Source organism: Thermobia domestica, chromosome 3 (genome assembly GCF_964235325.1).
Source record: "Thermobia domestica chromosome 3, izTheDome1.hap1.1, whole genome shotgun sequence".
NCBI classification, from domain to species: Eukaryota; Metazoa; Arthropoda; class Insecta; order Zygentoma; family Lepismatidae; genus Thermobia; species Thermobia domestica.
Window position 1 is genome coordinate 236,528,244 of NC_137456.1, and position 24,796 is coordinate 236,553,039.

Sequence of the window (24,796 nt, forward strand, 5' to 3'; positions counted from 1 at the left end):
TTCAGCCGTATGTTTACTGTCATTATCTTGCTGAAATATATAGTTGGCTCCCATCTGCATTTTTTGTGTACTTTGCTTTACATTTCGCTTGAAAACATTAAGGTACACGTGCTTGTCCATTATACCATCTATGAACTCTAATGTCCCTACTCCTTTGGATGACATGCACCCCCATATCATGACAGAACCACCCCATACTTTACTGTGGGAGTTGTATTCTCAACCCTATCAGCTGTGTTCACTTTTCTCCACACCCTGCTTGCCCCATCTGACCCACATACGTTCATTTTTGTTTCATCGGGCCAAATCACGCTGTCCCAGAACTCTTGGTCCTTTTGAAGGTGCTCTTTAGCGAACTTCCTTCTCGCAGCACGGTTCTTTCTGCTAACGAACGGTTTTTACGACACATTCTACCATGAAATCCATATTTGTGCAATACTCTTCGCACAGTTTCATTACATATACGTTTGTTACACACACTTTCAACCATTGGGCGGAGCTTTGGGACACTTAATTTCGGATTACCTCTAACCTTATTCACCACAAAGCGTTCCTCGCGTTCACTTAGTTTCCTTTCTTTCTTCCTTCTTGGCACATTCTTTGTAGACCCATTATGTTTAAACTTATTAATTATATACTGAACTGTGGAATGTGATTTCTTTACCAACATACCAATCTTTCTCATCGAATACCCCTTTAATGCCAAATTTATGATTACGTCCTTCAACTCACAACTAAGCTCTCTTCTCTTACCCATTATGATCACAATAGATAAACGATATGGGTGGGAGTAAGAACTTGATCACACTATCACAATACAAGTGAGCTGCTAACATTCCTATCTACTGTCTTCTTCTCATCGACGCGATTTGTATAATCAGTGTTGGGGGTAGAGGTGTAGTGTACGAACAAAAAAGTGGCGTAAATAACGGGAGGTTCTGGAAGAATAATTATTTTACTTCTTTTTTACATACATAAAAGCTTCACAATCCTGACATTAGCTTGCTTTTATATACATTTTACGAACAGCATAATATTTTAATCATTTTACAAAAATAGATAGACAGGTTAATGTTCTAAACACAAAAATGTCATCCGTACGAACAAAATTGTGACTAACTGTATATATATATATATATATATATATATATATATATATATATATATATATATATATATATATATATATATTCACACCACTGTTGCATTTTAAAATAACAAAAGTAGAGGGGACTAAACTTGATATAAAGGTCTGTCTGACCTTTTAAAAAGAAAAAAAACAATATTTATATATAAACTTTCTTATCTCCTCATTTTTTAGTGAGTTTATGGTCTCTAAACAGTTTAGAGAGGAGAGAATAATTTCACACTAGATATCATTTAAAATAAATACGATGATAAAGAACAAACAAAAATTTAAACTGATATAATATCTTTGTTCTGTCGAAACACAGTTTCTGTTGTAGACGAGGATGTCACGCACATAGTTCTAGATGAACATCACAATGTCCTTCCGCATTACCATTTCACTATGAAGGGAAATGTTCCTTATGAGCTTAGTTACACTGGGTTTTGAAGTTTCGCAAAGTAGACATGTAGTATGTCCTTCAAACAAGCAATTTAAACTGCTTGAACTCCTTGTTCAAATGTCCAAGGAAAGGCACTGTGTAAAAGCGTTACAGGACTATGGCAATATTTCTACTGGAGATATTGCACATTTTGTTTTCTCCCATACTGGAAGTATTTGTTTCACCAATATTAACGGTGGGGTGTTTGACAAATGTCAAAGTTAGCAATCTCTTTTGAGTGATGGTTAGCACTCAGAGAACGAAAAGAGAAAAAAAGTTTAACTGTTAGTTCCATTTGTCGCTCGTCGTTACTTAATAGAACTTATTTACAAACACAGAAGATATGTGCATGGCTTCACACATTCTGTAATCTCACTTGACGGTGTTTTGTACAAGTAGAGTTCACTACACACTCGCGTAGTACTGTTGTTCACGGGAATATCCACGGGGACCGGAAATGTCCTCACGTTTTCCCGGGTTATCAGCAACTATGTAAGCGAAGTCAGATGACTTCCTTACACTGAAAAGATATATGTTCTCACCTCTAGATACTAAGTTGAACTCCCCTTGTTTCTCTCCAGAAACAAGTATATCAATAGCACAAAACCAGGAAAGGAAGAAACTCGCTCCCTTTCGAGTCCTTTGACAAAAGGTTGTGTGCCTTCTGGCTATATTCCGGGTGGTCCTATCTGCAAATACACTTGTTCAGCTACCTTCCGTTGCCAATTTTCACCTTCACCCTATTGACAGGTGCTGCCCTTACTCCAAGGACGGTCAACACGAAAACTTTTTCTCCCAGCAGAAGTCTATGAGAGTTTTTAACACAATTATGTTTATCTTCACTTGTTACACCCGTATTAATATGAGAAACATATGTTATTATACATAAAAATAAAGGAAAATATACAAAGAATACATAGTTATGAAATACATGAACTGTCATCTCTATCAGAAGTAGCAGTAAGCCCAATTTCCTGTGGCTGTCCTTCAAAACTGTCTGCTACTAATGCATCCATGTTTGTTTGGAGAGGGATAGAGGAAACATCTTTGTTAATATTTACTTTTTACAATTACAAGATCCAAGTGTCTTGTTCGATAAGGGATACACCATGATAAATAAATCAGGAATTTTATACGGTATTTCCAAGAACGTTTTAGAGCGTAATACGATAATATTAATAATTAACATAGAGAAATAAGTCAAAATAGAGTAAACATTCAAACTGCTGTTGCATCTTGGGAAAGGAGTCTAGGTCCGCTTGCTGACCCGTACTGGTCATGGGGGAAGTGGGGGCGGAAGCGAAGCTTGAGCCTAGCGTCGCACAAACTCACACCTATAGAAATCTAAAAACTCACATGTAGAAGCTAAAAATTTTATGACATTTTACACAATAGAAGCTGTGTGTCTCTACCCACTGTTTCCAAACCAGAGTGGTACCACTAAGGAAGTTTGTAGAATCCTTCCTGTGTATTGTGAGCTTTATTTATTCCCAAAACTAGTGATTTCTTTCCATGGTGAGTTGTGAGGACCCCGCATCTTGAAGTCTACGGCGACGAGAAGTCGGGAAGAAAAAAAAAATTCTCTGTGAGCGTTTGCTCTGTCTTCCAGCCAAAATCCAATGTATGATTCTCATCGAATATGCTTATTTCTTCAATTATTTATCCATTCTATGCATATTTATATCATTCTTCTTTCATCCCCATGTATGCTATGCATTGTCCAATACCCAGTAATTAGATGCAAACATTTCATTACAATATAACAAGCCTATAAACGAAAATAACACAAATAAATATAATACAATATGATACAATATTGTATTAATATTCCCGTACTACGCTCCAGTGTTTTACACAATTTAATCATAATACCATTATAATATGGAATAAGTATGCTAATATTCAAGCGATTAATTTTATCACAATATACTCAATTTACGTATTGATAGGTAAATGTGCCCCTCATCTGCATTTTGATATGCAGATGATGGAGAAGGACATAGGCCTTCTACACTGTGAGTCTCATTACTTATCTCAGCAAGTGTTAGAATAACTGCCCTAAACGTTATCTTCATAGCCACACAAGCTGCAACCTAAGATAAACGGGTAAAAATATTTCGTTAGTGGTTCAGAAGATACTTAATGCCATAAATAATATTATATATTGAATACTATGAGAATATTTCGTAGAAACACGCCCTTATGGATCAGAGTAGAACAAAGAGAACTTGAAGAGGTCGATAATTTCAAGTATCTGGGAAGTATTTTGACGAGAGACGCTTACTGTCCCAAAGAGATCAGGTCAAGAATTGCCATAGCTAAAGAAGCATTCAACAAGAAAAGATTACTCTTAACTAGCAGGCTCAATATTGGACTTAAGAAGAAGTTGGTATATGGAGCATTGGACTGTAAGGTTCAGAGACTTGGACATTACGGAAGCTAGAGAAGAAATATCTAGAGACCTTAGAAATGTAGTGTTGGAGGAAGATGTATAAGATAAAATGGACAGAGGAGCAACAAACGAGGATGTTTTAAAACGGATAGGAGAGAAAAATACACTTCATTCATCATCCTTCGTAGAAAGGCCAATTGTATTGGACACATCTTGCGAAGAAATTGTCTTCACACCGCCATAGAAGGAAAGATGGAAGGAAAGCAAGGAATAGGAAAAAGGAGAACACAGCTGATCGGTGATTTGAAAGGTTGGAGAAAATATTAGGAGTTAAAAGAGGAAGCTGAAGATCGAGAAAAATGGAAGAAACATTTCCTGGCCCAAATTTAAAAATTGAAAATAAAAAAAAAATCCTCATTAGTCCGAATACTTGCCGGAAGGCAGAATATTCAATAATAATAATTGAATACCGTAAGAAGATAGTACATTAGAAGCCGTCACTTTCTGTGTAGTATCACTGACGACACCTCAGCAATATACAACGGACGCGATGACCCATTAAGAGAAGGTCATTATGATGATGCATTGTCCTGCCCGAAGGTCGATCTTTGACCAGAAGGTCCTCGGGCAAAGTGAACTCATGATGGCTTGCCATAGCCTTCCATGTAATGATGATAACGTCCTAAGAACTGGAACTAGAATAGGATCCAAATCACTTGTGTTCCCACTGGGAATCGAATCCAGGACTCTCCGGGGGCACTGGAAGGTCAATAAGAGTAACATTATTTCGCATCTGTTTATTTTCATGGTAACTGTGCGGGCAATATGTAGACCAGTAATAATCTTCGATAACTACAGCAGGAAGCGTGCGTTAATCTGAACATTTGCTTGAGCTGTTCAGGTTATTAAATTGTTTGGCGTAAAAAGGAAGTGCTCAAAAGCCACGAATCCAGTTACAAACGAATATTTGTCAAGGTTTAGTTCTAATCTAAAACATGTACAGTACCGTATATGTAGTTAAGCATTCAAAAGTCATTTGAAACAGTCTTGTATTCAAGAAAAGTAACCTGATCTAGTCCAATAATTCACAACTGTTTCTGTTTGAGCAACCAGTCTAAAAACATCAACCCCGCTGGCTAAATGTCATTCGAACAAGCACAGGTTTCGGATTACGGTGGGTTTGGATTAACATGAGCATCCTGTACTGCTAATGAAGAAACAAAATACGGAAATGTGTAATTGAATGAGCTCGAATAAAAGCGTCACCTATATTCATGTCCAATAAAACAAGCCACCAATCATGTTTACACCATGCGAGAGGAAACAATATGAGCAATTTTAGCCGTGCTAACTTTATTGGTCCACAGCAATTTGCGAATTATCTAGGAATGATGGGGAAATCCCCCTTTAAAACTAGATACATCATGTCAGTTTTATTTTTTTCTTGTTATTTTCTCCTGGAGTAAAAACTGGAATTAGAAATGAAGGTTTACATGGATTGTGATGTCAAATAACGGAATTCAAGGAATAATAAACACATATTCCTCCTATCAGTATATTTGAGGAGGGGCGGGGAAAGACATTTTAGTTTTCTTTCCTAAAAGGAACTTTACAGTAACAACAATACTAATAATGCATAAAATAATAAAAATCACATATATCTCAATAACTGAAATTCAAGTAGAGATATTAAGTAGCAAAAGTTTTTTTTTTTTTCATGTGTCTGCGGTAATTACGAGTGACTATTTTGACATTTTCTTCCAACCCTACGAAATCGGTTTAAATGGCTTCGTAGTTCACGAGGTCCTGAAATTTAAAGCCTGCGTAATTTAAAGGTTAATCACGACTATTGGCATCATTATATTACTACAAGTATCTGTCTTAAAATTATTGTTCATTCCAGAGTTAAACAGAGTCCTAGAACCTTTTATATTACAATCCAAAGTAATACCTATTGCTTTTGAAGTACAGGATGTCACCTTCATTATTCTACTTCTCTTGGGGTGGGCGGATGGGTGGGCGAGGCCATCCATCAGGTGGGCAGTCGCCCACCCTCGCCCACCCTTAATGCCGTCCCTGCTCCCAAACGGAAAGAGATATGACAAAGTGTTTACTCTAAAAGTTGTTCGAAAAAAAATAGCGATTGTTTCAATGGGGGCAAAATAAAAAAAAATCCCTGTTTCATTTAAACTTTTAAACTTGTCCCCCCATAGAGGTATTTCTGAGACGCCCCTGATGTCAGAAGGATCACCATGTGAATTCGGCATATGCACTTTGGTAATAAAATATTTTTGTTTCAAACATTTCTGTGCACTAGGACCTGAGACCCTGTTACCGATTTCGTGAATCATCCTGTATAGCCTGAGATTGGTGTCCCGGTTTATCGTTTACAAAATCTGGCAACCCTCAATATACTTCCGTGGTATATACCGTATACTTTCCGTATATGTCCATTACATCAATGGGTATACTATAGCGATCGTGTAAGTTCTCTTCAATTGAATACAACCACGTGATACAACATATAAGCACTATCGGTATTGCCGGCTGCAGGCAGCATACAGAATAGACTGAACACCGATAGCCGGCTCTTTCAGTTGACATCAACTCAGCAATAGGAATAATATTCATATTCGTATATCAGAAAGAGCAATAGATTTTCTACCTAACTAATATAAAATTGAATGGAGAACAAAATTATGTCCTATTCTTTTAATCGAAAGAATCAAATTCAAGTAAACATGGTATAAAACTATGAAAGTTCTGAATCTCAAATATTTTATTTCTGAATTGTTTTTTAATGCATGTAAAGTCCAAAAAATATATTTATGATTTCTTTTGGAACTCTCTAAATTCAGTTTGATCTCAAATAATGTACATAAGTACCACACTACATTGATGTACACGATTACGGAACACTACACGCATAGCAGACGAGGTGGCCGAGTGGTTAAGGCGTTGGACTGCTAATCCAATGTGCTCTGCACGCGTGGGTTCGAATCCCATCCTCGTCGGAACTTTTTTTCTCTCTTAATAACAATGATCCGAACTCACAATTTCTCAAAATTTAAATAAATATGAGTTTCTTTAAGAATTCTCTCACATATTTCAGCTTATGTATATTTCCATTTACTCACAACTATGCAAAACCGTTTAAGCCAGTGGCGTAACAGGGTGGCTGGACTGTCAGAAGGCTAGGAAACCACAAAATGAAAAATGCCCACCCGTGACCCAGGATATCTTGTTTACTTATTTTATTTTTAATTTTCCATAAGAAACTAAACATATGGTATTCACACCTATAATTATTACTATCATGCTTAAATCTTAAGTTTCTCCTTTAGCCTAACCGGCATAACCGTGGGACGTAAAACTTAAAGATTTCATTTCATTTCTTAAATCTTAAGTTGTGGCAGCTGCGTACTTCACGAATTCTGTCTAAGAATCAGTTTTTTTTTCTTTTTCTTGTTTGGTATTGCGAGGCGAGTCTCACAAGTAAGCGTTTTCCTAACAATCCGGTATCCGCGGATACATTTAGGTAGACGGGGAGGGGGGGGATCAGGAGGGAACACAGGCAGAGTATACCGGGCATACAGCAAAGAATTAGAGATCAGGAGCCCTCTAAATCTGTGACGGGAAGACAGGTCAGAAAGGTAGAAAGGAGAAAGGGACAGGCCCTACAGGTTCAGGTCAGAAAAGGAAAGGATATGTGCAAGGGCACCGATTTCTCTGTGACTTTGGTGGGAAATCACATGTGTGTTTTGTTGCAGAAGGAATATATGAGGATTTTAAGACAAATTGAATTTAAATTATGCCAAATATTGTATATTCATAAATACATGAGTATTGGGGGGCTCGAGCCCTCCCAGATTCGACGCCCTTGGATATGTGTGATGCACACATGTGTGTTGAATGAAGAACAATATCCACATATTACGTAACGCTATTTTGACTGATTTGTACCCCCTCCCTACCCTTTGTCACACTTCGTAACGCAAGACGGAATCCCCCCTTTATTACGTAACACTTTGATTTGGTTTTTCACCAATTTTGCTTATTTTGCGGGTTATTACGACAAAAAAGCTATGTTTAATGGTAGAACTTTTTATTACAAAATGCTTGTATTCTGAATATGTTTGTGGTGCTTTTCGCTAATAAATCAAAGTATTAGAATATGGTAGTACCTTAGTAATATTTTAACCCCATAAAGTTGTTTAATTAACCAGTTTTAATTCTGCGAATTGCACACTGTCGTTTTCCCAAGGAGATTGCACCCATTCTTTTAGGTCACCAATGATTGGCAAAGAGAAAATATTGCCGAAGAATACAGGTGAAACAGGATCTAAATAACTGACATCGACTTCATTTTCTGGGATTCAGGATGGTTCATGTATTTGAAGTTTGCCGTAGTGTCGACGATGCAAAGAAATTTTCTTCCTCGTCGATCATAGATTTGAAGTGACTGCACACATGAAAAAGTAGAACATCTTTGAAAACAAGCTTTCAAGCATCTTTGGACTTTGGATTTCAGTTTACCCCTTTTAAAATTCTTCTTATCCTAAATCAGTGCCAAAATTTAAACAAGCTCGATTTCACCAGAAATATTCAAATCCAAAAGTTTTTTTTAAAAAAATCAGTACGAAATGAATATCTGACGAATTAGGTTTTTAATATCTTACTTGCTCCAAATCATGGAAAAATAGTTTCTTCTGTTTCACATGCTAAACCCCAACAAGAATAGAGGGTAATGATTCAAATTAAAAGTTTTAAATTATATTCTCAGAAATAGCGATACAATTGGATACGCGAGGGAATTTTCAAGCGGTGGTTACGATCACTAACAACTAATTCCAGAAAACCAGGTGCTGTAATTGCAATGCTGCGATAGCCACAAAACGGATTTTTATTGTAATGTAATACACGAAGTGTTCGTCACAAGTCATACTGGTGTCTAGCAGCGTTTTCGAATCCCTTCTAAATGATTCAATTTACTGTATACAGGCTATAAGTTCGCAATTTCCTGAAACAATAGAAATATTTATTTATAAAAAATAAAAGAATTTAATAAAATTATTTATTTTAAAAGGTTGCGTATAAACTTGGGAATAAAAATTAAAATTACATCTAAAAAAACGCGTTACTTAGTGAAGACGTAATCCCCCTCCTCCCGCTTGTCACACTTCGTAACGCAAGTCCGAACCCCTTCCCCCCTTTGCCGCGTTACGTAATTTGTAGACGACCCATAGCACTTGTGTTAAAATTTGATAGACGGTTAACAAGTTCAAATTTGATTCACTACTGATTATTTTCACTGTCAATCAACGATTTGATCTCAGCAGAAATTTCACTCTTTTTACATTGTCATCCGTTTTTGAGGCTGAGGGTGTTCGCGCGTGAAGTTCGTCTTCTACTTGTTCTCGGTCTTCTAAGAAAGGATTTGTGCCATCTCAAAACTTGTGTCATGGATAGGGAATATTCTCCATAAGCCCTTTGTAATTTTCATAAGTCACAATAGCAGAGTCGCCAAGCTTTATACAAAATTCGATGGTGTATTCGTGTATTGTTGCTCAAAATTTTGCCGCTCCATTTTCGTAACGCACCTCACGGACACAACTTCCCTTCAGACACTCCCAACAATCAAACTCAAACTTGTACTGAGTCAACAACAAAGGTTAACTATCATGTGAAGGTGGAGGTTGCAACGTTATAGATTCGTGCACGTTGTAGCGTCACGTTACTTCGCATATTCTAATTTTTGCTGTATTTTTATAAAAACATTGTTTTAAGCAAATATTTACTATGACAAAAACACAATGACTTAAATGTTTATTTATCCCTCTTCTTTAGCCTAAAGGTGGCACGTTAAACTAGGAATTGCATCCAATTCCATTCATTTTATAGCTCATGTTCTAGCCAAGTGCTACTTGGATCTAGTTCATTTCTCAACCTCACTTACCTCAATTTGCAATAATTCAAATTCCATGCCGTACTAAATCTTAAAATAACTTTACTATTGATTATTAACTATGGAGTCTACACGGACTTGAAGTACATAATTAAATGATACCTGAAACCAAGGGTAAAAGTGGATCTGAAAAGGTAGGGAGACGGTAGGTAACGGCAAGACGTATGTCGTCCCCCTGCCTATCTTTGCCCATTGTAATTTCTTAAGAACTGGGGGTAGCTGTACATATTTTTGAGGTGGGGGGACGGCGTCCCACCGCGTTCCCGCGCACTTTTACCCCTGCCTGAAACGCGATACGATAGTCGATTGAGGATCGCTTGAACGTGAAGTTCCCTCTGTCACATAACAACTAACTTTAGAGACGTCAACATCAATCCAAGTGAAAGGAAATATAGATGATGCGTTTCTCACTGAACGCTCCGCACTTCTTTGCCAAGCAAACAATAACTACCACGGCAGGGTACCACCAATAATATTTCAGATCTACTTCAAACATTGATCAATATAATTTGGGTAGTCAATTTAGTGAGAGTAAACTCGGTAATAATCAAAACATTTCTAACGTAAAATATATGTTAGTAAGTTAAGTGAGGTATTATTATTATTAGAGGCCCAGATTCTTAGGTTTCAGACTATTTTGTCTTTTACTTGACAACGTCAGAATTCCATCATAAATTTTCGATTTTTTCATTTCTGGCTCAAATGTACGAAGTCTATTGAACCTGAAAACGGTTAAATCGATCTGAGAAGCCTAAAAGAGGCTAAATATATCAATAATACAAATTTTCTGAGGTTTCTCTTAAAAGTATGTTTTAATCGTTTCTCAATGGTAATACATTTTCAAACTGTTTTCTTGAACTTATAAAAATAAAAATTCTAAACATAAAAAAAAGTACAGGTTAAAAGCAAGACGGGGTTATTTTACGGGATTATTTTACACATCAGGGGTTACTTTGCACAAGTTTCACAGTCTTCTGTCGGTAAAACTGTAAAGAGGAAGTTTCAATTGCCACCGCAAGATAGAACATATAACTGTATTTTGGCTATAATGTTGCCGGTTAACATCAGTTCTAATTACCCGGGGTGTATGTGTGTTGCTGTAGAAATATACAAAGCAGTCATTGTAAAGGCCGACAACATTTGAAAGATACTGTATCACCACGTACAAGAATTTCCGTGAAAGTTAAGGCAGTTTCGTAGAACATTACTGTGTATAATAGGACTTTGATGCAATCGTTGAAATTGAAATGTTTGTCATTAAAAAAAAAAAAAAAAAAAAAAAAAAGGAGAAGGCGGTTTCAGTCTCTGATCGGAGTTACTTTATCCCGGTCCAAAATATCCCTTAGATAGGAATTTATTACTACTGGAACCTGCATTCTAAATTTAGGTAAATTTCCTATTTACGTAGATGCCGGAATGAATTTCTTGTTGGAAAATAAATTATGAACAGTGGCGGATTCAGAAAAATAGTTTGAGAGGGGCTTCATTCAAAAAGGCTTCTTCTTCTTCTTCTTCTTTTTTTTAGAAATTACTAGACTTTTTTTGGGGGGGGGATTGAAGCTTATACACATAGGAATGAGCAATATTAGATTTTTAAAGATAGAAATCGTGCAATTTGGTTGGGCTTCAGCCTGAAATCACAAATCCCGTAAATCTTCCATTGATTACGGTTGGGATGATATTCTTGGACATAAGGAATAACCAAGGCAAATTAGTTCATGGGGATTTTTTTTCTGTTCCTGAGTTAGCATTTTAATGGGACATGTGCTAAACTATCAGAATGTGGTTCCTGTGGCGATACCAGAAAATACATAATTTTCTTTACAGATATTGATAATTCGTATTAAGTATCGATACCTGTAACATCATTCTAATATCAATATTTGTAAACTGCATGCAGTTTTGTGGAGAAACTGAAATGTATAAATACTGAAGGGAAAACATTGCACAGAAACGTTATGTTCGTATTTTGTATATTTTTTTGTACAAATGTTGTGCAAAATATCCTCACCTATGGGGTTACTTTGCAACAAAGTTTATATATTTCAGTAACTATGATCATACTGAATGTTTGCTAATGAACTTGCACTAACGTTTTCCTTGTATTTCCACAGAAATCCTATTATATGTATACATGGGCGGCGATTAGGGGGGGCAAAGGGGGGCAGTTGCCCCCCCACTTTTTTGAATTAAAGTATTAAGGCATATAGTTTTATTCGGAAATGTAAAGTTTTTGTATGTATTACTGGTTCATAGCAAAAATGGTGCCATATAATATTTGCCGTTGCGTGAGTACGTATTGGTTGTCTTCCCGTGGAGTTAAGAAAGCTACAGGAATTTGGTTTTAATTGCCACCGAAAATAACTCTAAAATTAACCTATTGGAGCACAACAATTCCAGCATACTTTCACTTCTTCTTACAAGGGCTCGATATGTTAGTCAGCCGCTTTGAAACTAATTGAGAGAACATTTTGCAAAAAAAGACATTTTTCACAAGTTATTATTTAATTGCACAGAAATTGACAGTTTCTAAAATGTCTTTTCTTCAATTAGTAAGGAATATTGATTAAAAAGACAGTAATATGAAACAACTTGTACCTTTTCTATTATTTTGCAGTGTAATATAATAGTGAAGTGGTGTGTTTAGGGGTGTACGAGTGTATATACAATTAAATTTAGTGAATTCAACATAATTCTAGGTTTTAGGGTAATTTTGTGTAACTGGAGTGTGGAGTGATTCTAAGTATTGTGTTTTAATGTGATAAAAAAATAAAATAAAAAAATAATAAAAAAGTGAAAACTGCAACTAATGGCAACGAACATGTTTCGGGAAGCTGCAAAAGGTTTTTTTTTTTTTTTTTTTAAATGTAGCATATGCTTGAGTATTCGCTGTCTTTCATTTTCTAAGAATAATAACATACATTTAATAGCATGTATGGAATTAAAAATTAAGTTGTTCATTAATCACAGTTTTAATGTAACCTACGAAACAAGTTTCATTATTCATTACTATGATTAATATTGTCCTTTCTGTTTATTTGTTTTGCAAATTTGTTATTAAATAATCTCATTAAAGAATTTTCTAGGCAGAATTTTAAGATATTAATGAGCAAGGAATCAAATTTCTTCTTACACTTTGTTGTTTAAGACTGCAAAGAGCTAGTACCTACACCTGTTGCTCTTGTCAATTTACTTAATAAAATATGAAATTCGATATACGGTATTTTAACTGAAAAATATAGTATCCTATTAGTTATACAACCCTTCGTCAAACAAAGTATTAGAAACAACCAGGAAAAATAACATTGATATACAAATATTCAGATCATGTCTTGCCCCCCCCACTTTTAACGTCCAATCGCCGCCACTGTTTATATTCATGTTTAAAATTTAGTGTTCTAAATCATTACGTTTGTAAGTAACATGCGATTTTCTCTAAAATTCCTTTAATCTGGTGCAAAGTAACCCCGTCTTACGGTAATTCTAACTAGGCCTGTCTTCGGTATTCCATCAACAGCGTTTTTGTGTGGTTTAGGCGAAAAAGTACTTACGAGAGAGCGCACAGGCGGCTCTTATAAACAATCAGCAATGCCGCTTATTGAATGCCAATGAAAACAAATAATTTAAATTTGGATCTTTTCTTTTAAAAAATAAAACTTTTAGTTTAACATCCCACGCTTATGCAAGCTAAGTGCTAAAAGAGACGGATGAAATTCCAACTGAATGATGATGAAAGAAAGGGTGGAATGAGAAAGGGGGAGGAAACAGGAGAATCTCAAGAGAATCCACGGGAATGATGTGGTCCACTACAAACTTACTTGGACAGGAATCCAGGATTAGGATTTGAGTTTAGCACCCCTTTCAGCAGCGAGGGTATATAAAATGTGGACCTACAGCTTAACGAAGGGATCCGAACTACATGAGCTCCAGTTGGGAATCGAACCTAGGTCTCCCTGCCAAAGGAAACAAATAATAAAAAGTCAAAATTTACACAGACAATAAAAGGAGTAAATAATTTTTGTGACAGTAAACGCAACAATGTCTTTTTTTTAAATCCGTGAATTTTAGTTCTCGTCAAGAAAGACTTCTGAATTGCAGTGAAAACTTACAAGATACCTAAAGTAATAGCTACAAAAAAATAATTTACTTCGGCTGTGGTTTGTTAGCGATTCCAATTTTTCAACAGACGGTCAGGTCATGTCCGTCAAGTCTGTCAAAAACAAATGAGCTGTGAAAAGAACTCACATTTTGAGCAACATAAGAAATCTATTACTCATAAAAAGCAATGTCACAAGAAATAATAATAATAATAAAAAAAGTCGTCAGTTCAGCCATTTATTTCAACTATGACAAGTTCCACGATAAATACTCTGAACATGTAGTCGAGCCACTCCTTCCTTTCCTTTCACAAATCTTACAACCACTGACAAATTTTCCACATCACAGGAGTCTCGTCTTTCAGATGCTTTCAAGCAAAGAAACTGTGGTCCACTTTCATCATATTCTGTTTTTATTTTGTCCAATACCATCTCTGCCACATTATTTCGTTCTGAACTTCAGGTGACATATATAGGCATTTTGAGGAATATGACAGAATTTATATCATAACTTATCTTGACTGAAAAATTCCGCTGTATTGATAACGTGATCATTTTCTTCAAACATTTTCAGAGTGAGGAAATTCATTTCAAGAATTTGGCAAAATTGATATCATAACTCATATTGGCTGAAGAATTTGGCTGTATTCATAAATATTTTTTGTACGAGTTTAGAACTTGGCTTTCTTTTTGATACGGAGTATTTTGGATTGGGATATCAGAACTCTTTGTAGATTTATTTTGACTGTTTGCTGCACTCCATATATCCTACTTCAATATACTTTAAGAAAATATAAAATTCTTTTTTTAAAAAAAAAAAAAAAAATCACGTTCAGTAATAAATTTCCTATAATTTGATATCCCATATGGTTTTTATGTGATTTTTAAAATTTTGATGTCATTTTTTCAAGATGGTGGCCGAAAAATATATTTCGCATGACTATATGTATATTTTTAATGGCTTCACTTGAATGCAAAATGGGGGCACGGTGGTAGATGGTAGAACACTTACATCTGGTGTGGGGTTCCTGGTTCGATCCCCAGCAAAGTAAGTTTGTGGTGGATAGTATCGTGTACTGGGGTTTTCTCGGGGTACTCCCGTTTCCTCCCACATTATCGTTCCACCAATTCTTCCACCATTATACACTTGCTTTAACCGTTGTCTCTCTGAGCCTAAAGGGCATAATCGTGTGCGTTAAACTGAAAGATTTCAATTTTTCAAAAGCAAAATTTATTCTTGGTGAATTAGTTCCACTTTTTCCTTCTATTTTGACCCTACTGAAGGAGGACTCTAGAGGTTGATGGCGCTGTTCTCTTTCCATCCCCTAGGAGTGGTACCCGAAATGTTGGAATTTTCTGGATATGTAAATGTTACTTCCTATTAATGCAAAATTTCGTATTTCTAGTTAGTCGTGAATAAATTCTTTTCAGTAAAAAGTATGGGAAGTGATAATATAAATATATTCTACAGTTTTCAATTTTTCTATTAATCAGCAATAATGTCTTGAAAATGGCATTTCAATCTTGCCCACAGTTTACATGAAAAATGCAGAGGGGTTCATATCTCAACCTTCCATCAACTCCCAAACTTAAAGTTTAGTATTTTAGTAGAATATACCATTACTACTAAGGGAAAGGACCACGGGGGTTCACTGGTAGACTGTTAACTTCTCGTGCACGTAGTCCTTCGTTCAACCCTGACTCTTTGTGGTGGACAAATGCTGTGTGTGTGGGTTTTCTCGGGGTTTGAAAATATGTTTTCAGTAATTTTTGGAAAATTTTCGGTTCCCCTCGGTTGAGAGGCCGTCGAGCAATCACTCCGCTGTTAATACGGGCCTGCTAGCAACTGTGTGTAACTTGGCATTCCATACATTACGTACTAGCTACTCAGCAGTGATGTCTTGAAAATAACCATTTCGGTTCATTTGAAAGATTGATGGCGCTGTTTGACCCTCCTTACCAATAGTACCCGAAATGATACAATTTTCTGGAGATGTACGGTACAGTGCATGTTACCCCCTATCAATGTGCGAAGTTTCGTATTTTTGGCTAGTTAGGAACATACCAAACATTTATGCCAACCAATCAATCAATCAGTGAGTGAGTGAGTGAGTGAGACACGAATAACACAGTTTGTGGAGTTTCGTATCTCAACCCCCATGATCCATCACACATAAGCTTTAGTACTTTTGTACACATCATTACCAATAACTCTGGATAATTTGGCGTCCATGATATGATTAGGTAATCAGCAGTGATGTCTTAAAAATAACCATTTCGGTCCATCTCGAGCCTTTATGACAGTGTTTGACTCCCCTAGCAGTGGTAACCGAAGTGTTGGAATTTTCTGGAGAAGTACGTCACATGTTACCACTATTAATATGCAAAATTTCAATATTTTTAGCTAGTCGAGAACATACTAAGCATTTATGTCAATCAATCAGTGAGTGAGTGAGTGAGTCAAGCCACAAAAAACGTAGTTTGTGGTGCTTCATTTCAACCCCTGATGGTCCCCTACACATAAGATTTGGTCCTTTTATACAATATGTAATGACTAGTTACTAAGTGTGATTTGGCGCCACTTACATTATTAGTTACTCAGCAGTGATGTCTTGAAAATTACGGTTTCGGTCTATGTTGTCGTTTGTGTAAAGATAACTTGCAGCGCTGGCGGAACTTGGCTGCGTGCGAATATTGAATGAAACGAAAGCAAGACTTGCATAATTACATTATTGAGATATGCATATTTAATATTTAGCTTTGGTTGATACAGCATATAGATTTTAAATTCGTATTTTAAATTGTAAGCTTTAAATATCAACTACTAATAAGAATAAATATTCAAGTCCAGGACTCTTGCAGGTGTTGTCTTGGTCTTGTACTTCTAGGTCTTGGTCTTGCATGCAAGACCAAGATTCTTGTGCTCATTACTATATTGCACAAGAAACATTTCCTGAATTCTTTATTTCAAGGACTGATAAAATAGACTTTCCTTCTTCCTAAAAGATTCTTATCCGATTCCTACCCTTATTTTTATTTCACGGTCGCACAAGGGATGTCCACAGACGGATTTGAGAGAATAGTTTGCGCCCATGAGAGTATTTGGGGACCTAATTTTTCATTGAAAATGGTACAATTAAATTGGAGAATGGTAAATTTGGGAGAAGGGAATGGTACAGATTTTGCCCCGTGCTTTTTGCTCAACATTCTGACTCACCGTTCGTAAATGCGTGGTTTTAGCCCAAAAGAAGAATATTATCGCGGCTTTTGCCCTAAAAGACTGGTATTGGCCAAATTTAATCACAGAAACTGAATCACTTTACAAAATCAATCAGAGGAGAATGAGATAATTACATTTTATGTATGTATTAATCTTTACTAATTTCCACTGCAGTAACACATGTAAACAAGTAAACTTTGAATATAAGCTATTATTTATAGTGTGTCCAGTAAGAGAACGTCTCTGACAGCTCGCAGTGACATTGCCACTACTCGCGTGTCAAGTTTTTTTTTTCGGTGCAACTGTAGTGGCAATTTAATTAATGGTATAAGACAGAGTGATCGTGGTTGGTAACACTGGTATCAAAGTAGGGACTGCAATTTCCCACCGCATGTGGTAAGAAACGTCAGAGACCATCTCTTGTTGGGCGTGCTATAGTATTAAAAAACTTCTATGAACTTTATTATTACTTGGTTTTCTTATCAGTTTACTGATAAATTGCCAATAATTGCTCAAAGTGGAAATGTTCTTTCTTCTTCGCTAGTAACACATTAACACAATATAATTGTAATTAAATATTATGAAATTAACAATTGAGCAACTTGTCAGTGTTAGAATTTGACAAAAAATCACTGATTTTGATCACAATTGTGTATAGTTATGGACAATTTTAGGGAATATCTTTGTCAGATCTACTCCGGAATGTGTACAAAATTTTACATGAATTAAAGTTATATAGGATGACAATAGGAGCACCTATCATACACAGACAGTACAACAGAAACATTGAAACTGGAATGAAACGCTGAAAAATTAGTAAAAATATAATAGAAGTACTTCCGTATGCATAGAAGAACGAAACACGAAGAGAAATGTAAAAGTAAAATTAGTGTTCGTTCATGCTTCACACGAACTATATTTCTTTAACATACAGAACTTCCCTTTAACATAAGATATTTGGAAGTAGATTGCAAATTAAGAGTTACTTTCGAAAGTTAGTCTATTCATGTTTCAAAGAAATGAACAAAACAAATAAGAATGCCATACAATCTAACCAACAGGAAATAAACTACAGTAGCTAAAGAAACCTGTTGTTTTGCTCTCATTTCAAAGAGGGGACGTACTGTACGTAGGAGGTGGGTCCCGGGCATCCGGACACCCCGGAAATCCGTAAATATATTCTAATTATGCAGGGTGTCCGGAATGGAACTGGCGGTTTTTAAAAGTGTATAGTTTTAATATGGTCAGAGATACAGAAAAAAATTATATTGAAGGAAAACTTAAAAAGTTTTGTTCAGCAAATTTTCATACTTGAAGAACTACCGGTGACGGTGCTAGTATCACCGATAAACAGAAAAGCGTCGACAGTCGAAAAGGCGCAATGCTTGTGGTGGTTTGCAGAAACAAAAAGCGTAGTTCAAGTTCAACGAAACTTTCGACGTGTTTACCACAAGGATCCTCCATCACACAACAGTATCCAGGCATGGAAGGATCAATTTTTATCAACGGGGAGTGTAGTGAAACAACACAGCCGTGGTAAATCGCGTGTGTCAGAAGAAAATGTGGAAGCAATAAGAGAGTGTTTCTCACGTAGCTCGAGGAAGTCAATTCGTGCAGCGAGCAGGCAATTAGCAATATGAAAGTCAATAGTGCACGATGTGGTACACAGAAGATTACGTTTGCGCGCGTATAAGGTGCAATTGTTGCAAGAAATTAAGCCCAACGATAATCCACAGATAGCAGCATTTGCTACTGAAATTCTGGACAGGGTTGATTATGATCATAATTTCCTATTGAGCGTTGTTTTATCTGATGAGGCAACTTTTCACTTCTCTGGCTGTGTTAGCAGACACAATGTTAGGATATTGGGATCTGAGAATCCGCATGCATACATAGAACATTCTAGAGACAGTCCCAAATTGAATGTTTGGTGTGTTTTAACACATAATGCAGTTATAGGTCCCTTCTTTTTTATTGAGCAATCCATAACAGGAAATGCGTTCTTAGACATGCTTCAACACGTTGCTCTTCCCCAGTTACACCATTTGCAACCTCAAGTGATATTCCAATTGCATGGTACCCCGCTACATTGGAGCCTACAAGTAAGAGAGTACATTGATACTGAATTTCCTGGTCGTTGGATAGGTCAATTAGGTGGCCTCCACGCTTTCCTGATGTTGCCCCCTGGACTTCTTCCTGTGGGGGTATGTGAAAGACGTTGTGTATTTTGGCGAAAAGGTGCGTAACCTTGATGAACTGAAGAACCGTATTAGGAATGCGATTGCTTCAGTAACTCCTCAGATGTTACAGAATATGTGGAGAGAGATTCAATTCAGGCTAGATACTGTAAGAGTTACAAATGGAGCTCACGTGGAATTACACTGAATTGGAATGACTTGTAAGTAAGACCAAATAAACTTTTTGAGTTCTCCTTTAAAATGCACGTTTCTTCTTCTGTATCTCTGACCATATGAAAACTATACACTTTTAAAAACCGTCAGTCCTATTCCGGACTCCCTGTATTTAGTCTAATATAATTTATCCTCATATTGAATTTAAACCCGGCCCCGATCTCAAATAAAATATCTAAAATGTATAGGGTAGAAGGAGGTAATTGGGCGGAAATCTTTTTAAAAATTTATATTTTGCATTTCAGTATATTTTTATGGAATTTAATTACACCAAAATTTTGGGGGGTAAATGTTGATCAGAAAAAAATAGATGAATTTTGAGAAGTGTAATAATGACAAAAATAAATAAATAAATAAATAAAAACTGATTTGGTTGAGAAATGACATATTTGAAACCGAGTTTCAGGTTTGTGTGTGTTTTGGTTTGAGTCACAATAAAATGCTCATTAATTAATGTTTTGAGCCAGATTTTTTACTGCTGCTTATAAACATCATAGGGATGGTGCCGTGAAGAGCAGCCATCTTGAATCCTCACTGTGAGGCAGTTAAAATTTTCTTAAAATTTGTACCTCCCGATTACCCCCAGGATTATTGGGCACATGATGTGGGGGTAAATGGGTGGAATGTCTTAAGTGAACATTTTTTGCTTAGAATTCATTTGAAAGCTGTGCTTAATTTGTTTTTTGTGGTGTACACTTTTGTTTCACAGTCCATTCTGCTTATTAAGCTATTTTTAGGATTCATAATTTAGATTTCTGGGTTTTCGGCATCTAACTGTAAGGCCATTTAGCCCGTCACGTATTGGGGATGACGTCCCTCGACAAGCACACTACCCGGGCAAGGGAAAGTTACGTTTTCGGCTAAAGTTTTGACCAGTTATAGTTGTCTTTTTTTCGCATGTGATATATTTTGGATTAAGTTCACAGGACAATATACTGTGCTATAAATAATAACTAGAAGGCTTGAAAAGGCATTCAAATATCTTTGAAATTTAGAAATAAGTTACTCCTTATTTTGCGTAAACAAAGGTATATTTTTTTCTAGGTCGCATAAAACTATTAGTTTTCAAGTGGAATACAAGTTATATACATCAAATGAAAGCTTGTTTTCTTTATTTACTCCTACGGCTTTATGTGCACCGGCAATGGCTTTAATCAAGGGGGCAATTGGGTGGAAATCAGATCACAAAAATAAAAATGTTGCAGCATCAAAAGTAGATGCCGAAATGTTACCATTACCATAGTAGGTGCAGAAGAACCTACTGTGCAGAAGAACAGTCAGTTCTTAAAAACTAGAAAAAAACATCTATAACCAGTGAGGAAAAAAATGTTGACAAAAACACCTCCCAATCTCCCCTTCTACCCTAATTCCTTTTATATATAAGTTCTTCAACATTAGGCTCGGAATCGACTCCGAGACTCTGACTTTCGGGCAATAACAACGAGTTGAAAATTATTACAGGCAAAAACCACGACAGGAAAAACCTCACAACGCTACATTTGGTAGGCAGAATGGTAAATCTGGGGGGAGAATGGTAAATTTGGGAAGAACGCAGAATAGGGGGGAAATGGTAAATTTGAGGAGCTGTGTTCAGAGCCTTATGGCGGATGGGCAACCTTGTGTCATACCCTATGAGAATGATGGAGAAGACTTAATATAGCTATACTGCATCAAAATCAAACAATAGTAACGATTTCAGAGTCGGAGACAATGGTTCTCTCCGGAGCTATGAACCCCTCCGCATGCGATGCTCAATATGGGTTATCAGCAGGCAATATTTTCTCAGTACTATTTTTTACTTTCTCTGTATTCAAATAATTTCTCTCCCACTGGGGAAACTTGAAATCACCACCACGGCTTACGAAAGTTATATTATATTATATTATATATTTATCATGTTATGAGTTTGATTTTCGTACTTTATACTTGACGACTTTCAATCCGCCCCCCCCCAAAAGTTTTTTTTTTTCGTCAATGGTCACTAGTAAAAATACAAAACGCACTGTGGAAATTATAGATAACTACATAGATGCATATTAAATATAATCGTAAACATATACATATGCAAAGTGGCTTATTGCTGGATCCAAAAGGCCTATTTTTAAAAAATGAAGCGCCCCCGGGTGGGCTCGAACCACCAACCTTTCGGTTAACAGCCGAACGCGCTAGCCGATTGCGCCACGGAGGCTTGGTGATTTCGAGCGCCGTTAAGCCGCTACTTAAGGCGTGAGAAAATTCATTCTAATAAAGATTATTTTTTAAAAAAGATTTTGTCTGTAAACATAAATATGTAGGATTTTATACCCTTCAGTATCTTTACGTGAGCAAAACGTATCTATTCTTCCCTATAGTTTTACATTGTCAATCGTCAGTTATAGCACAAAATTGCAGGTTTACCTTACCAGTATAACAGTTTGTGCTAATACATTGTATCGTGAAATTGACATGATGACAGGTGTAAGCTACAGAATAAACAATTTCAATGATGGATGGCTTTACAGACAAAATAATTTGCCGAACAGTTTTTCGAATGTTCTTAGTAAGATTTAGTTCCGAATCAATCGTCAAAACTCGGAATAAAAATGTATATAACAGGCAAAACAAAAATATTTAAACATGGCAGACAATTTTAGTTTTTGACCACGTTATGAGTTTGATTATACTCCTTGATACTTGACTTTCAATCCCAGAAAGAGGTTTATTTCCTGCCCCAATCCGTATCGAGCGTGGCTGGGATTTTGAGCTCCCGGAGCAGTGGCGTAACACACTTTTGCGCCCCCCCCCCCGCAAAGTATAGAGAAGGGCCCCTAGTTGTAAAGCCGACAGAAGTAAGGTTGAAGTTCTACTTCTTTAAATCTTTATTCATCGCAAGACTTCGGGGCCCTCTATACCTCGGGGCCCCCCGCACTGCGGGGGTTGCGGGGGCAGCTGCTATGCCATTGGCCCGGAGACAAGGTCAGTTTACGCGCTCTCTCCTGACTACGTGATAAGGCGTGAGCCGTAACGGGATCTGCCATGCTTTCACGGGAATATTTGAGTTTTACATGGAAACTTACATTTCATAGCATATGGGTAAGTTGAAGATGAAAAAGAAAATAATTAAACCAAGAATTGAATAACATAGGACAAAATCAAGAAACAAGAATGCACATAAAAAGTAGCAGTTTAGCGGATTTTGATTTTAACGTCTCTTCAGCAGCGAGGATATATGAGACGGGACGTACTGATTAACCTGGAATCCGAACCACAAGAGCTCTCGCAGGAATCGAAACTGGTCTCCCACAAGAAGTAGCAGTGTCACGTGTAGAACACGTAAAGGAGTTTTGTTTGTATGGCGAGATATTTTCTCAGATTAATTTAGAAAGCGGAAGTAGTGGTATATTTAAGGTACATTTCGCCAGCCCCCCCACCTTGGAGTTTCGAAAAAAAACCTATGCCAATCGTTTGTGCTACGTTTGTGCTGGAATGTACCGCAAAAATTTTCGTTTGTACCACTTCCGGTACGAAGTTATAAGGGTTTTAAAGTGGGGGGGCTGGGGAAACGGCAGCCCCCCCACCTTGGAATTTCGAAACGAAACCTATGCCAATCGTTTGTGCTACGTTTGTGCTGGAATGTACCGCAAAAATTTTCGTTTGTACCACTTCCGGTACGAAGTTATAAGGGTTTTAAAGTGGGGGAGCTGGGGAAACGGCAGCCCCCCCACCTAGGAATTTCAAAACAAAACCTATGCCAATCGTTTGTGCTACGTTTGTGCCGGAATGTACCGCAAAAATTTTCGTTTGTACCACTTCCGGTACGAAGTTATAAGGGTTTTAAAGTGGGGGGGCTGGGGAAACGGCAGCCCCCCCACCTTGGAATTTCGAAACGAGACCTATGCAAATCGTTTAACAACAGTTGTGTCGGAATGTATCGCAGACATTTTTGTTTGTATCACTTCCAGTACAAAAGTATGACAGTTTTAACTAGGGGGCTGTCGTTTCCAGAACCCCCCATCTTGGAATTTCGAGATAAGACTATGTCAATCGTTTGTGGTACGTTTTTACCGGAATGTACCGCAAAAAAAATTACGTGCCTGAAGTTGGCCCCCCACCTCTCCCAAATTACACCAAACGTTGCACATCGTTAATGCATCGTTAGTGCACGTTAGTGCATTTAGAACTAACGTTAGTGCTATCAGCCTTTACGAGATATTGAAGATTTTGGTGGGGGACCAACTTCATATGAAGTTAGCCCCCCACCCATCTTTATGCAGACAGATTTTCACTAAACTTAGCGCATCGTTAGTGCATCGTTAGTGCACTTAAACACACTAAGCACTACCGTGAGTGCTACCATATTTTGGGATTATTCAAGATTTTCGGTGGGGGGCCAACTTCAGAAATATCAAATTCTATACAAATAGAGGTAGAAACATGGGGTTGACGGTAATCGTTAGTGCATCGTTAGTGCACTTAAAAGCACTAAGCACTAACGTTAGTGCTACCATATTTTGGGATTTATTCAAGATTTTCGGTGGGGGGGCCAACTTCAGAAATATCAAATTCTATACAAATAGAGGTAGAAACATGGGGTTGACGGTAATCTTTAGTGCATTGTTAGTGCATTTAAACGTAATAAGCACTAACGTTAGTGCTACCATATTTTGGGATTTATTCAAGATCTTTGGTGGGGGGCCAACTTCAAAAATATCAAATTTTATACAAATAGAGGTAGAAACATGGAGTTAACGGCAATCGTTAGAGCGTGATTAGTGCACTTAAATGCACTAAGCACTAACGTTAGTGTTACCACATTTTGAAATTTATTCAAAATTTTTGGTGAGGGCCAACTTCAGAAATTCCATACAAAGTGTCAGTATTTTCAGGAATCAGTAACGAATGCACTAATTACTTTGTTAGTGCTTGAAGAGGGCGCAAATTCACGCTGATCACCAAAGATATTTTACTTGTAGCACCTACACTCATTAAGCACTAACGTTAGGGGTTGGTGCACGAAGAAGCACTAACGATGCACTAAGGATTGTACTGGAAATGATTTTTAGTGCTTTTTAATTTGGCAGAAATTTAACACAGTGAAAAACTCCCCTTAAATTTCTTATGTGAGTTTCCTGAGATGTAACTGGCCATAACTACACTAATAGTG

The 24,796-nt window shown here is 36.8% G+C and overlaps 1 protein-coding gene and 2 non-coding genes across 3 annotated transcripts; 1 reads left to right on the forward strand and 2 right to left on the reverse strand.

Moving 5' to 3' along the window:
• Positions 1 to 307: 307 nt before the first annotated feature.
• On the reverse strand, positions 308 to 757 carry LOC145682164 (uncharacterized). The gene has a single exon (XM_081753752.1). It carries the CDS (start codon positions 755 to 757, stop codon positions 308 to 310), a length of 450 nt encoding a protein of 149 aa, XP_081609878.1.
• A 6,135-nt stretch (positions 758 to 6,892) lies between these two features.
• Positions 6,893 to 6,974, forward strand: TRNAS-GCU (transfer RNA serine (anticodon GCU)). Its single transcript has one exon. It is a non-coding gene; the product is annotated as a tRNA-Ser (tRNA).
• Positions 6,975 to 21,767: 14,793 nt separating this feature from the next.
• TRNAN-GUU (transfer RNA asparagine (anticodon GUU)) lies at positions 21,768 to 21,841 on the reverse strand. The gene has a single exon. It is a non-coding gene; the product is annotated as a tRNA-Asn (tRNA).
• Positions 21,842 to 24,796: the final 2,955 nt, after the last annotated feature.

What these genes read in the sequence shown, in the direction of transcription:
- LOC145682164 (XM_081753752.1), bottom strand. Translation starts at nt 757, where the DNA reads ATGGGTAAGAGAAGAGAGCTTAGTTGTGAGTTGAAGGACGTAATCATA.